Below are 12,133 nucleotides of genomic sequence, written 5' to 3' on the forward strand. Positions count from 1 at the left end.
TAACCCGTAGAACCTCCTGATCAACAAATGATTACCTTCCTCTTCATTGACTAATAAGTAGTTACATCATCGGCATGTGATTGTTTAATTCTTCATGTTTTACAATTTAAGGGTAAGTTTCAAAATTTCACCGATCAAGGTAATGAAAAATTGATTGGAACAAATAACTCTGTTTATGTTTCATTTATTGGATTGTTGAATTTCAAACACTTTTCTGAATGTTCTGAATTCTGTTTTATTATGCAGGATTAACAATTTTATTGTATTATTTTGATTCAATGCAGTTCGTTTAACATCTTTATTGACATATAGTATTTATACTGCTGTTTATAAACATACTATTGTAAAGGTTGCATCTCATAAATATTATTAATTTCAAAACTAAGTCTTGCGTGAGGCACTGAAATGTGTTTTAGTAAAAACAGTGTAAAAACTTATTATTTATCGCGGTCACTTCGCTATTCTTCTTGTAAAGAAATACATATATAATTTGTTGCCCTTTCTTTCCTTTCTCATGAAAGCTATTAGATTACTTATCAAACACTTTAACAAAAAGTATAGAATACATGCTAAAACAAGAAAAAACGTATGTACATATACATAAGGTAAAAAGTTTCCAAGTTAAATTATGTACATGTAATTATCAAAATACAGTAAGTATTTGTTACAGTATGTATATTCGCTAAGCAGTTCTGTGTAAGACTTCTTTACAAAATTTCTTGTGCAAAAAGTGTGCACAGGAACAGTAAGATACACTGACTTTTTCTACATTAGCATAAACTTGTTTAACTTTTTTTTTTTGTAAACTTAACATTTTCTTAATAAATACTGTAGGCAATTAGTAGGTGCCATTCTGTATGTATCAATTTCAAAGAAATCGCTTTAAGCACAACTGTAGAAATAACATTCTTATGTATATATAATTATAATCTATAAGATTGAATCAACTAAAACCATAAAACGTATAAAATGAAATATGCTTACAAGATCAATCTTCTTTTTTACATATTTTATACATCGCTCAACTATTATTAAAGTGTATACAAAGGTTTACTCGCGCCGTAAGTTTTCCAATCTAGCTTGCAAATCAGCATCGGCATCAAGGTTTGCAGCATCATCGTTCCCTGCAGCTGTTGCAACTGGTTGCTTCAAACCTGTTACGTTCAACGAACCTGAGGCTTGTGGTAAGCCAGACAACTGGTCTGTTAATTGTAAACCCAGTTCATCCAGAACTTGCGATACAACGGCGTCACTAAATAAACAGTATAAAACAATTAATAATAATCACATCAGGGTTACCAATTTTAAGGAAACAATTACTCTGATCAAATCTATTACCTTTCTTCTTCGTCTGCCTCATCCTCCATTGCATCATCTATCGCATCATTCATAATTTCTTCTTTCATGTCCATTATTTCTGATTGTTTTTCAAACTCTTGTAATATCTTTTGAATTTGGGGGAGATTCAGTTGCCTAGAGACAATAATAATCATTTGAGATATGAGAAAGTAAAATATAACATTTTTTTAAATGCTACTTGAAATACTGATAACAATATTGATTACCTATTCATATTCTGCATTGCCCTTGTTACACCTTTCATTGCCTGTGCCATTGTATTTTGTGAACGCAATGTCTGAATCTTCAAAGAAACTGCTTGAATGTTTGCTTTCATCAACATAAACTTCTTCACATAACGTCTGGTTCTTACAAGGTCTTTAGCCATAATTTTTACAGCATCCTATCGAATAAGCAGGAATAATTGTTAAATAATATGGAATACAGCCTTCACAAAAACAATTTACATTACCATTTGCCCATCTTTGGCAAGCTTTTTTATATCAGCTATAATTTTTTTCTCCTGTTGTTCCATCCTCATTTTTTCTCTATCGAGATCTCTCATTGCTTTATTCAAAGCTCTTTGGTTCTTCCTCAGCATCTCCTCAGGGGTAACTCGCTTTCCAAATAACCACTCCATGGTTGTAAAGTAGGAGATTGCACCAACAAGTCTATTTAAAAAATAACAGGTTAAAAGCAAGTTCAAATATCATTTATTTTTTAATGGTACCTTTAATGGTACCAGAAGATAACACTGTCAAGTAAGTAAATTGATTGAAAGATGAAATAAGGATGAAAAACCAGTTAACATTTAGTAAATTGTAATTTCTACTGCATAATAATAATCGAAACATACCTGGATTATTAAAACACTCTGTTAATAAGTATTTTCGAAATAGTTTATAACAATGCTTTATTATCTGTTCAAATTGACTTTCGTTAGGTTACGATCCTAATATCACAAATATAATCTGATCATCCGAAGGTACGAGCGGATGAGTCACAAGTCGAAAATGATTAAAAATGTTCTCACGTCTAATGCACTAACTTTGACATTTCTAAACTTTCTCAGAACGAGAGAAACATCTTAATTGCGCCAATTTAGTCTATAAAATGTCTAATCGTATACATATCCGAGAAAGAATGCTATCGAATTATAAACAGACTAGTAAATAGCTCATGGCTGTATGCAATACTCACTTGACTGCGGTCAATGTCAATTTGACAGATACGGCAAGAAATTCGAAATTAAATCTTCGTATCAATAAAACAGATCGTTAATCATTCTTACCGATTCAATTTATTCAAAAATCCCTTTATCCACGATTATCTCAAAATATCATTTTTGTTCAGAACTTTTAGGGATATATTGTGCGAAATTTATTATGTAGTTATATACAAATAATCCCATTTATCCAGTATTTTTATTATTAACGTAATATAAATGGAAAATCTCTAATAAAATTAAATCGTTTTAATAAAGTGCACCATTTGGAATTATAGATTCAAATAGTATTGCAAACTTGTTGCATTCTGTTGGCAATTTACGTTTACATCATATCAAAGAATAGGAGGTTGGGTTTCGTCCACGAGTTCACTACTGTCACCTGAGTCAGTGTTATTAAAGTAGCATGATTTATAAGTGAAACAGATTAGAAAAGAAACTTAAATAAATAATAGTACAAATAATTTAATTACTTCGAACAATTGTTTTTACATACGAAGTATTACACGTGCAGTCTGAGCTACTGGTTCTTCGTGCGTTATGTGGTCGTACTATCATAACAAAAGTTGAGAATTTATTATAATATTAAATACATTGTTGGAAAACAACATTAAAGATGAAGACAGCATTTATGGTTGCTGAAAAACCATCTTTGGCAGCTTCACTGGCCAATATTTTAAGTAATGGTCGGTGCAGTACTAGGAAAGGTAGGTTAAATTCCTCAACAAAAGAGGTGTTTTCGTTTAATTTAATTTTTTTCATAATTATTCGCATAAATACTTTATACTTAAATGCTAGAGTTTTTGATATTATATTTTTAAAACGAATTCCAGGTTTAAATGGATCATGTTCTGTGCACGAATGGATAGGCCAATTCAGATCAGAAACAGTAAACTTTAAAATGACTTCAGTGTGCGGACATATTATGAATTTAGATTTCATTGGGAAATATAATCATTGGGATAGAGTAGATCCTGTAAGACAGAACTGTGTACAATGTGTAACAAGTTCCTCGCATTGGCATTAATAAAATTATTTTTTTACATGTTTAAGGCAGAGTTATTTTCATGTCCAACTGAAAAGAAGGAAGCAGCTCCTAGATTAAAAATTCCTTATTTTCTCGCCAAAGAAGGAGGTCATTGTGATTATTTAATATTATGGTTGGATTGTGATAAAGAAGGTGAGAACATTTGTTTTGAAGTCATTTCTGCAGTGCAACAGGGTACGAACAGAAAATTGAATCCAAATGTAAGTCTTTCTATTAACATTAATCAATCCAATTGATTGTATCTTGATAATATTGTCTTGGAAATTACACTTTTATATTAGGACATTTGGAGGGCAAGATTTTCTGCTATTACAGAAAAAGATATCAAAGCTGCAATGGGCAACCTGATAAAGCCAAATGAAAATGAAGCCAAAAGTGTTGATGCTAGACAAGATCTAGATTTAAGAATTGGTTGTGCTTTCACAAGGTTTCAGACAAAATTCTTTCAGGTATAAACATTATGAGATACTAATTTACTGTACCTTTTAATTTAGATTACAACAATTTATCTACTACACTTTCATTAGGGGAAATACGGAGATTTAGACGTGTCCCTCATTTCCTATGGTCCTTGTCAAACACCGACATTAGGATTTTGTGTACAGAGGCACGATGAAATTCAAACATTCAAGCCTGATCCATATTGGGTCCTGCAGGTATAACTATTTTTTAAATAAATCATCATTTCATACTTCAGGGTGTATTTCTTCTAAATCCACTCAAATATTCAGTACAAAGAAGATAAACTGAAATCCATTCAAGGTTACAGTAAAGTCTTCAGAAGGTCAAGATACTGTCTTAAGTTGGAGTCGGGTGCGATCCTTTGACAAAGAAGTAGCAAGTGTGTTCCTGAGCCATGTGAAAGAGTATGATCAGGCAATGTAAATATCAACTATATGAAACTTTTAATATGGTTATTAATAGGATAATAAAAATTTAATAAAACTCTCATTGAATCAAATATTACAGCGTTTTAAGCGTGGATAGTACAGAAAAAACAAAGTCGCGGCCAATAGCCTTGAATACTGTAGAATTGATGAGAGTAGCTAGCTCTGGTTTGGGAATGAGTCCACATCATGCTATGCAAGTGGCGGAGCGCCTGTATATACAAGGCTATATAAGTTACCCTCGAACTGAGACTACTGTGTACCCAGAGAATTTTGATTTAGCGTAAGTTGATTTGAAATTAATTCTTATATATCCATTCAATATCAGTATATATAGAAACCTTTACATTTAGTGCAGCGTTAAAGCAACAACAGAGTAGTTCTGATTGGGGAGATCAAGTTCGCAAAATATTAGCAACTGGCATTAACAGACCAAAGAAAGGACACAATGCTGGAGATCATCCTCCTATCACTCCAATGAAACACGCAACGAGAAGCGAACTCGATGGAGATATGTGGAGACTATACGATTACATTACTCGACATTTTATTGCTACAGTAAATACCTTCAGCTTTAATATATCATCGACGCTTTTGTACTCAGGAATATTAAATGTTTACAATCCTCTAGTTAGCTCCAGATTGCAAGTATCTAAGTACAACGGTGAGGTTCGAAATTGGAACGGAAATTTTTACTGCAAATGGCCACAGTTTGCTGGATCCTGGATACACTAATATTCTCACTTGGCAAGCACTTGGAAGTAACGATACGTTGCCTAAATTTACACCTGGCGAAAGGGTCAATATACAAGAGGTGATTATGCAAAGTCAATTCTGATTATTTCGCGTTAATTGCATTTCCATCTTTCACCATAGATATTTTTATAATTTGTAATAGACGAAGATGCTGGAATGCTACACACAACCGCCTGACTATTTGACGGAAGCAGAATTAATCTCTCTAATGGAGAAGCATGGAATAGGAACTGACGCTTCGATTCCAGTGCATATAAATAACATATGCATGCGAAATTACGTGAACGTTACAGGTGGTAGGAAATTAGTTCCTACTTCATTAGGAATTGTATTAGTTCATGGATATCAAAAGGTATGAGTTCTAGTCGTAGTAGAAAAATTATAATAAATTTCTTATTAATTTTGTTCAATATCAGATAGACCCTGACTTGGTTTTACCCACAATGAGATCTGCGGTTGAAGAACAATTGAACTTAATAGCTTTGGGACGCGCGGATTACTATGCTGTGTTGCAACATACAGTAGAAATATTCAAACAAAAGTTCAAATACTTTGTGCATAGCATAGAAGCGATGGACCAATTATTTGAAGTTTCATTTTCACCACTTTCTGCATCTGGAAAAGCACATTCCAGGTTGGCATATGACTCTACTAATAAAAAGATCAGTGGATTGCATTGCTCGCATTGAATATTTATCATTAAAAGTATTATTTATATACAGATGTGGAAAATGTCGACGTTACATGAAGTACATACAAACAAAGCCATCAAGAATGCATTGTGTGCATTGTAATGAAACATACAATCTTCCACAAAATGGAAACATTAGAATTTACAAGGAACTAAAATGCCCATTGGATGATTTCGAATTGCTCTCCTGGTCTACTGGGGCGAGGGGAAAGAGCTACACCTTCTGCCCATATTGCTATAATAATCCACCGTTCAGGTAATTATTCATTAAGGTCAAGTTAACAGCTTAATCTTATGCTTTACCATATTACCTTAAATTCTAGGGACATGAAGAAAGGAATGAGCGGTTGTAATTCATGTACACATCCAACCTGTCCGCACGGAATGAACTCAAATGGTTTATCGAGTTGTCTAGAATGCGATTCGGGTATACTCGTACTTGATCCTTCGGCTGCACCAAAATGGAAATTGGGCTGCAATCGTTGCGACGTTATTATTCATTTATTCGAGAATGCCCATAAAGTGATGGTCGACACCGATGTGTGCGACTGCGGCGCGCAGTTAGTCACTGTCGAATACAAACAGGTAAAGCAATCAATTTCAACTGCTAGGTTAGGAACAGAGATCTTTATATTCAAGGATATATTGCTAACACCATTTCTATTGAAAATGTCAAGACACCTTTTGAAGTTTCAATTTAAAATTATTTTCTCAAAATAATTTCTCCTGAATTGAATTTTCGACATTTCCTGTAGTTAATTTTGTAATCGTTATTGGAAATAGTGTTAAGAGTAACGTAATGAATGGTTGCTACAAATTCTAAAATATCATCTAATGGTCTCATCCGTGATAATTATGCTTTCCGACTTATGTAATGAAGTAGCGTGATAGAATTATCAAACGGATAACAATTGTTTGCAGGAAAAAACGAAACTTCCCAATGAAGCTACAGAAATGAGCGGATGCGTTTTCTGCACGCCGGCTTTCATCTCTCTGGTAGAGAAACACAGGGCTATTGCTTCCAAACCAGTTACCACTCGTAGTCGTGGGCACGCGAAAGGTCGCAGTCGGGGGAAACCCCGACCCCCGAAGGACAAAATGGCGCAACTAGCAGCGTACTTTGTATAATAATTTGTAAGCCAAGCTTGTGAATCTAATCGTTCTCTTCCTAAATTCTTGCGCGTTCGTCGGTAGGCGTAATCTCGAAAACAAATTTCAATGTATTTACTACCTCAACGAATCATCGGATACTGATCGCGTTAAGTTATTTGTAACGGTACATCATGTGTTTCGAACGTTGTGATTTTGTGATCGTAACAGATAGCGAACTACGTTTTGTTTTGTATACATGTCGCGTTATTTTTCGGTATTGCGTTGATATATTACGATGAGAATTGTGAAGATCATATGCTATTTTTAAAAAAATATAACCCAATCTTACGCAAATTTTCTGTCGGTTTTTAATTACACGTGAGTCAGAATGATTCTAAATTTAACAATTACCAATCTTGAGTATTTCCCTAAGTGACCCAAAGATGGCACAACGTGCGGTTTTTTGGCCACGAACCCTTAGAGAAATTCCTGGAAACTTGTAACAAATGTGTCGGTACTGTCAATTTATAGTTGTAGATAAAGTCAATTTCTCTTTGTTATTAAAAAGCCATTAAGATAGTAATTAAAAAAAATTTTTTAAAATCCCACTTTTTATTCTAGATTGATGGCGCCACCTATTGCAAGAATGCTCAAACTTCTAATCAAATAGTACAAAATTATCTGCGTTAGGTGGTGCCACCTAATCATCTATCTCTATCCTTGTCACTTCTATATACATATCTATTCACTTCCCACGTTAGCGTCATTTTGTTGCATAAAGTGTACACTAGCACGGACCGATTGTATCGTGGCTCAGTTTCGGCATGTCCTTGTTACTGGCTGTCTGCTTTCTTCGTCTCGCGGTTCGGCCAGTAACAGAGCCTTGCCGAAACTGAACCACCATAACAATCGGTCCAAGCGCGACGAGTGTCCCTTTGCCCTCTAACATAACAGTCGTTTGTCAGCTTCCAGATGGGTGAAGGTGAACTGTACTGACTCTAGATACTATTACCGATTAAATCGAGCTTTTCAAGTATTCATTAATACGTGGAGTACAATACACGTTAATTCAATATCCTATACATTATCTTATCTGCGATAAGTATCAAGTGTCATACAATTTCTGCCTATGACAAAATATTGGAACACTTTTAACACTAAAGTATTATAATCAAGATAAATATTCCAACCTCTTCTATCTCTACACAGGATGTCTCTGAAAATAATGAACTTAGAGATCTCTTTACAAAATTACTTTCAACATACTTGTACCGAAAGTACGCTCATCATTGCCGATACACTTCTATCCCAGGAAAAGTAATAGCCAAATGTATACCAAATCCTAAAGAACATAATCATCAACTATCACAGCAAAAAAACAACACATCAACTTCAATAGAATTACGTTATTATTATAGGTCTATCTCGTTGAATGTCGCTGCATTAGGTGGTATTACTTACACCATAGAAAAGTTTTCAAATAATCATCGTTTAATTGAATGAACTACAATAATTCAATTTGGTTTCACCGGCGACCCCCATGGCATTCAAGTTAATCAGCTTCCTTAGTAATTTCTGAAAGAGGTATTCGTACCTTTTCAGCAATCGCGAAAGAAGTTAAGAAATGGGTCATTTTGGTCCATCTGGTCTAGTGTTAAAAAGAAAATCGAGGATCGATTGGAATCCTATGTACGCCGATATCGCCGCGAGTCTATTACCGACCCGGTATATAGGTAACGGAGAAAGTTGATTGGCTCGGGGCGTCTCGTCGCCAGAGGGCGGAAGGGGTGTAGGCGTGCGAGAGGGAAAGTGTAATCAGATCAAGACTTGTCTCCCACTATTATCTTACCCCTTCCAAAACGCTATTCCCCTTCGGTGAACATCACGCAACAACCCCTACTACCGTCGCAAGCTCGCCGGCCATCAATTTTGGTGTGTCGTGCACGTGTCACACGTCACGTGACTGATCCAGTGGTGACAGGAAGAGGGGGTACCGCTATTCCCCTCAATTTCCGCTACTGGGCCACGCAGTGTAGCTGTCAAATATTGAAAAGAGACTGTCAACGATAAAAAATAAATCACTGTTAGATAGTATCAACCCTTTGCACTCAAAATATTGAGCATTACTAATGAAAAACTTTTAGACTGCAAGGGTTAACAAAGTAACCAACATTCTAAGTTGTAAATGCAAATATTTACCCATGTTCACAAGCGATCACCATCGATGAATCAAAAGTAGCGTTCACAACTGTCTAATCAGGAAACTGAGGTACTTACCCGTCATCCAAGGATAAAATCACCTGACACATGAAACGAGCACAGCACTAAACCGTTTGAGACCCAGCGCGACCACGTTTCTCCAACTGCCAAAAGTGCGTCTATCGGTCCATAGAATCAGATGAAGCTTACTCTTTTCTCCTAATTATTCACTCTTATGTTTGTCATTACCCTAATACTAGACTCTAACGATCGTGCTATTCAAAATTTATTTATAAAAACAGAAAAGCGTCATTGCGAATTGAAACGAAAGAAGCGCAATTGGGACTCAAACGGCTAAGCAAGACGGGCGGCGCGCGTCGCCTGCGTCGCGCGCCGCGTCACGTGACCGGTCTGCGCCGATAGTGGGGGCTAGTCGCGGGCTGCCCGCCGTGGGAGTCGTGGTGGAGGTAAGCAAGAGTGGGGGACGAGTCTCGATACTGCGCGGCACGTAGCCGGGCGGGCTGTCAGTCGGTAAACGCAAGCCGTGCCGCGTGGTTCCGTTCCATTCAGCTAACTTAAAGAGGGTGAGTGCGCGCGCGAGAGCTTCCGCGAACCTCCCTGTCCCTGTGTGTGCGCGTATGTGTCTGAAGAGGACAGCCGTGATCTCTGGCTCGTACGTAGAGGTGTTCGGGACCAGGCGTCGATCGTGTCAACCGAATATTACGATGCGGTGAAGTGGGTAGGCAAGGTGTCCTGGGCGCGGCGTCTCCGGCGGAAGGAAAAGAGCCTAGCAAGCTGGCCGGCATGTGCACGCAGTACACCGCCGCCGCCGCCGCCGTTGTCCTCGCGATGTTCCTTTGCCGGATCTGCTCCGCCGAGCAGCGGCAGGCCGGGTCCTCGCACGCACTGGATCTCTGCAACGCCACTGCCGACGGACGGGACCTCGTCTGCCGCGGTGCCGGCCTCCTGTCCATCCTGGAGCCACTGGACCCAGCCGTGCTCGCCTCCGCCGTCAACCTTACTAAACTGTGAGTACCTTGACGACACTTCTGTTCATTTATGCGATTATCATTTTACTGTATGAATTCTGCTGACGTTTTAACCCCTTACACTCGAGGTCATTCTTGTTCGCTTTCTTACGGTGAAACTATAAAATTTGACGGTTAATGTTATATCTTGTGTAATTTATTAAGAAGAATTGAAATACGGTATGTACGTATAATTTCTCTTCGAGGTAGTTTCAAAATATCGTCTTTGTCTTGTCGGAATATGTTCGAATATTTCTAGTGACGAACTTCCGGGTGCGAAGCGTTGACACTAGAACTACGCAGTAGGTTAAATTGACCCATTCTTAAGTTATTCAAAAGATGATAGATGCTTCTTTGCAATAGTATTAAGGAAATCGATTTAGGTATGGACGAACTGAATCGTATTGATTGAAATCTCGATAGCTGCGTTCTTAGAGTTCCTCTAGGTGAATTTGAAAATGTCAATTCTATCAGTTCTGTTAGTTCTGTCAATTCTATCGATTCTGTCGATTCTGTCGATTTTATCGATTTTATCGATTTTATCGATTCTATCGATTCTATCGATTTTATAGATTCCAGTGACAATTGAACTGCCACCGGTAGCGTCTCAATAATTGTAGGTTCAAGATTAAGTAACCCATCCATTAACCAAATCTGTAACCGCCAGTTCTCAAATTTTTCAAGATTTCACCATTGCAAGCGTTTCATCGGCTTCATTGTTTATATCTAAAATAATTGTCCTTACTAAATGTTGCAATAGCAATAGCAATTCCTTGTACCTAGTTGCCTAAAGTCATCCACTTGGCTCAATGAGCAAGACAAATGCCCATACAGAGTGAAGTAACAGAATGCTAATTACTGTTTACCTTAAATCACTGCATAACGTGAAATGTAAATGCGGGGTGGCAGCGGTACATTATAACTCTGATTATACGTTGCCGTGACGTTAATGTGCGCCACCGAACACGCAGCAATCGGTTTAATCGAATCGCTCGCGATTCGATCGAACATTGACACTATTTCTACCAGAGATGTAAAAAGTCTCTTGAAATTTTAACTAAAAATTATTTTCCAATTTTAGTCTATTGACACCATCGGTAGACAGTGTTAACACTAGCACTAATCTAACTATCAATTCATATAATTGATATTTAAACAGTGTAAAAGTTATAACAATAGAATATTGTAAGTTTCTTCAGACATTCCTTACTTCATTAATAATATTCAAATGAAACTATTCATTTTTCAAATCATTCCAAATATTCAATACTCTTGAGGTATCGATGAGTCGAAGCAAGAAAATCGGAAGCAGCCATTTTGATTGGTAGTTCTAGTATTAACCCCTTCCTTACGATTTACTTCTCAACTATAATCGATACAACTACTTTATTATTAATAATTCATTGTAAATAAAGGATTCTCAAAGTATGAACAATTCCGACACAAGAGAACCAAATCAGCCATTTTGATTGGTAGCTCTAGTGTTAACCCCTTCCTTACCATTTATTTCTCAACTATAGTCGATACAATTACTTTATTATTAATAATTCATTGAAAACAAAAAAGATTCAAGATATGAACAACTGCGACACAAGAGAATCGAAATCAGTCACTGCGACTGGTACGTCGATTCCGGCGTTAATTCGAATTGTTGATCGCGCGTTTGTATGCAAAGGACCCTCGCCATTAACGATCGCGTAACACTGGCCCGAATAGCGGTTTAGAAAGTATCCGGGATGCATCGAAAGTTAATGACGCGCGGTTGGATTACACGCGGACGGTGTGTTCCTTCGCCGTTGTCAGTTTCCGAGCGGTTTAGTCACGCGAAGGTCCTTCGAAGTTCACCGGTGAAGTATTTAAAAGGCTCGA

General features: G+C 36.9%; 3 protein-coding genes across 10 annotated transcripts in view; 2 read left to right on the forward strand and 1 right to left on the reverse strand.

Annotated features, from left to right (window-relative positions):
- Positions 1-168: 168 nt before the first annotated feature.
- On the reverse strand, positions 169-9,070 carry Vps2 (vacuolar protein sorting 2). Of its 3 annotated transcripts, none has more exons than XM_076368026.1 (5): positions 8,887-9,070; positions 1,811-2,009; positions 1,566-1,741; positions 1,339-1,473; positions 169-1,252 (listed from the first exon to the last, which is right to left on the reverse strand). In XM_076368026.1, exons 2-5 carry the CDS (start codon positions 1,976-1,978, stop codon positions 1,051-1,053), a joined length of 681 nt encoding a protein of 226 aa, XP_076224141.1. In that variant the 5' UTR covers positions 1,979-2,009; positions 8,887-9,070; the 3' UTR covers positions 169-1,050. The 3 variants fall into 3 exon arrangements, with proteins under 3 accessions (XP_076224141.1, XP_031826747.1, XP_031826748.1); XM_031970887.2 differs by lacking the exon at positions 8,887-9,070 and adding an exon at positions 3,060-3,167; XM_031970888.2 differs by lacking the exon at positions 8,887-9,070 and adding an exon at positions 2,195-2,513.
- On the forward strand, positions 3,122-7,351 carry Top3beta (DNA topoisomerase 3-beta). 2 transcript variants are annotated; one of them, XM_031970885.2, is made up of 14 exons: positions 3,122-3,270; positions 3,397-3,539; positions 3,617-3,811; positions 3,893-4,060; positions 4,139-4,267; positions 4,374-4,492; positions 4,581-4,781; positions 4,852-5,056; positions 5,130-5,312; positions 5,397-5,606; positions 5,671-5,888; positions 5,977-6,201; positions 6,269-6,530; positions 6,867-7,351. In XM_031970885.2, the coding sequence occupies exons 1-14, from the start codon at positions 3,180-3,182 to the stop codon at positions 7,071-7,073; spliced, it is 2,556 nt and encodes an 851-aa protein (XP_031826745.1). In that variant the 5' UTR covers positions 3,122-3,179; the 3' UTR covers positions 7,074-7,351. The 2 variants fall into 2 exon arrangements, with proteins under 2 accessions (XP_031826745.1, XP_031826746.1); XM_031970886.2 differs by lacking the exon at positions 3,122-3,270 and having other exon boundaries at positions 3,396-3,539; positions 3,621-3,811.
- Positions 9,071-9,775: 705 nt separating the features above from the next.
- The window catches only part of rk (G-protein coupled receptor rickets), a 43,132-nt gene continuing 40,774 nt past the window's right edge, over positions 9,776-12,133 (forward strand). For 4 of the 5 annotated variants that reach the window (XM_076367882.1, XM_076367884.1, XM_031970954.2 and 1 more), the window contains exon 1: positions 9,776-10,264. In XM_076367882.1, coding sequence (XP_076223997.1) covers positions 10,041-10,264 — 224 coding nt within the window. In that variant the 5' untranslated portion in view covers positions 9,776-10,040. The remainder of the gene's footprint in view (positions 10,265-12,133) is intronic. The other variant, XM_076367883.1, reaches the window with a different exon arrangement.

Source organism: Nomia melanderi, chromosome 5, assembly GCF_051020985.1.
Source record: "Nomia melanderi isolate GNS246 chromosome 5, iyNomMela1, whole genome shotgun sequence".
NCBI lineage: Eukaryota > Metazoa > Arthropoda > Insecta > Hymenoptera > Halictidae > Nomia > Nomia melanderi.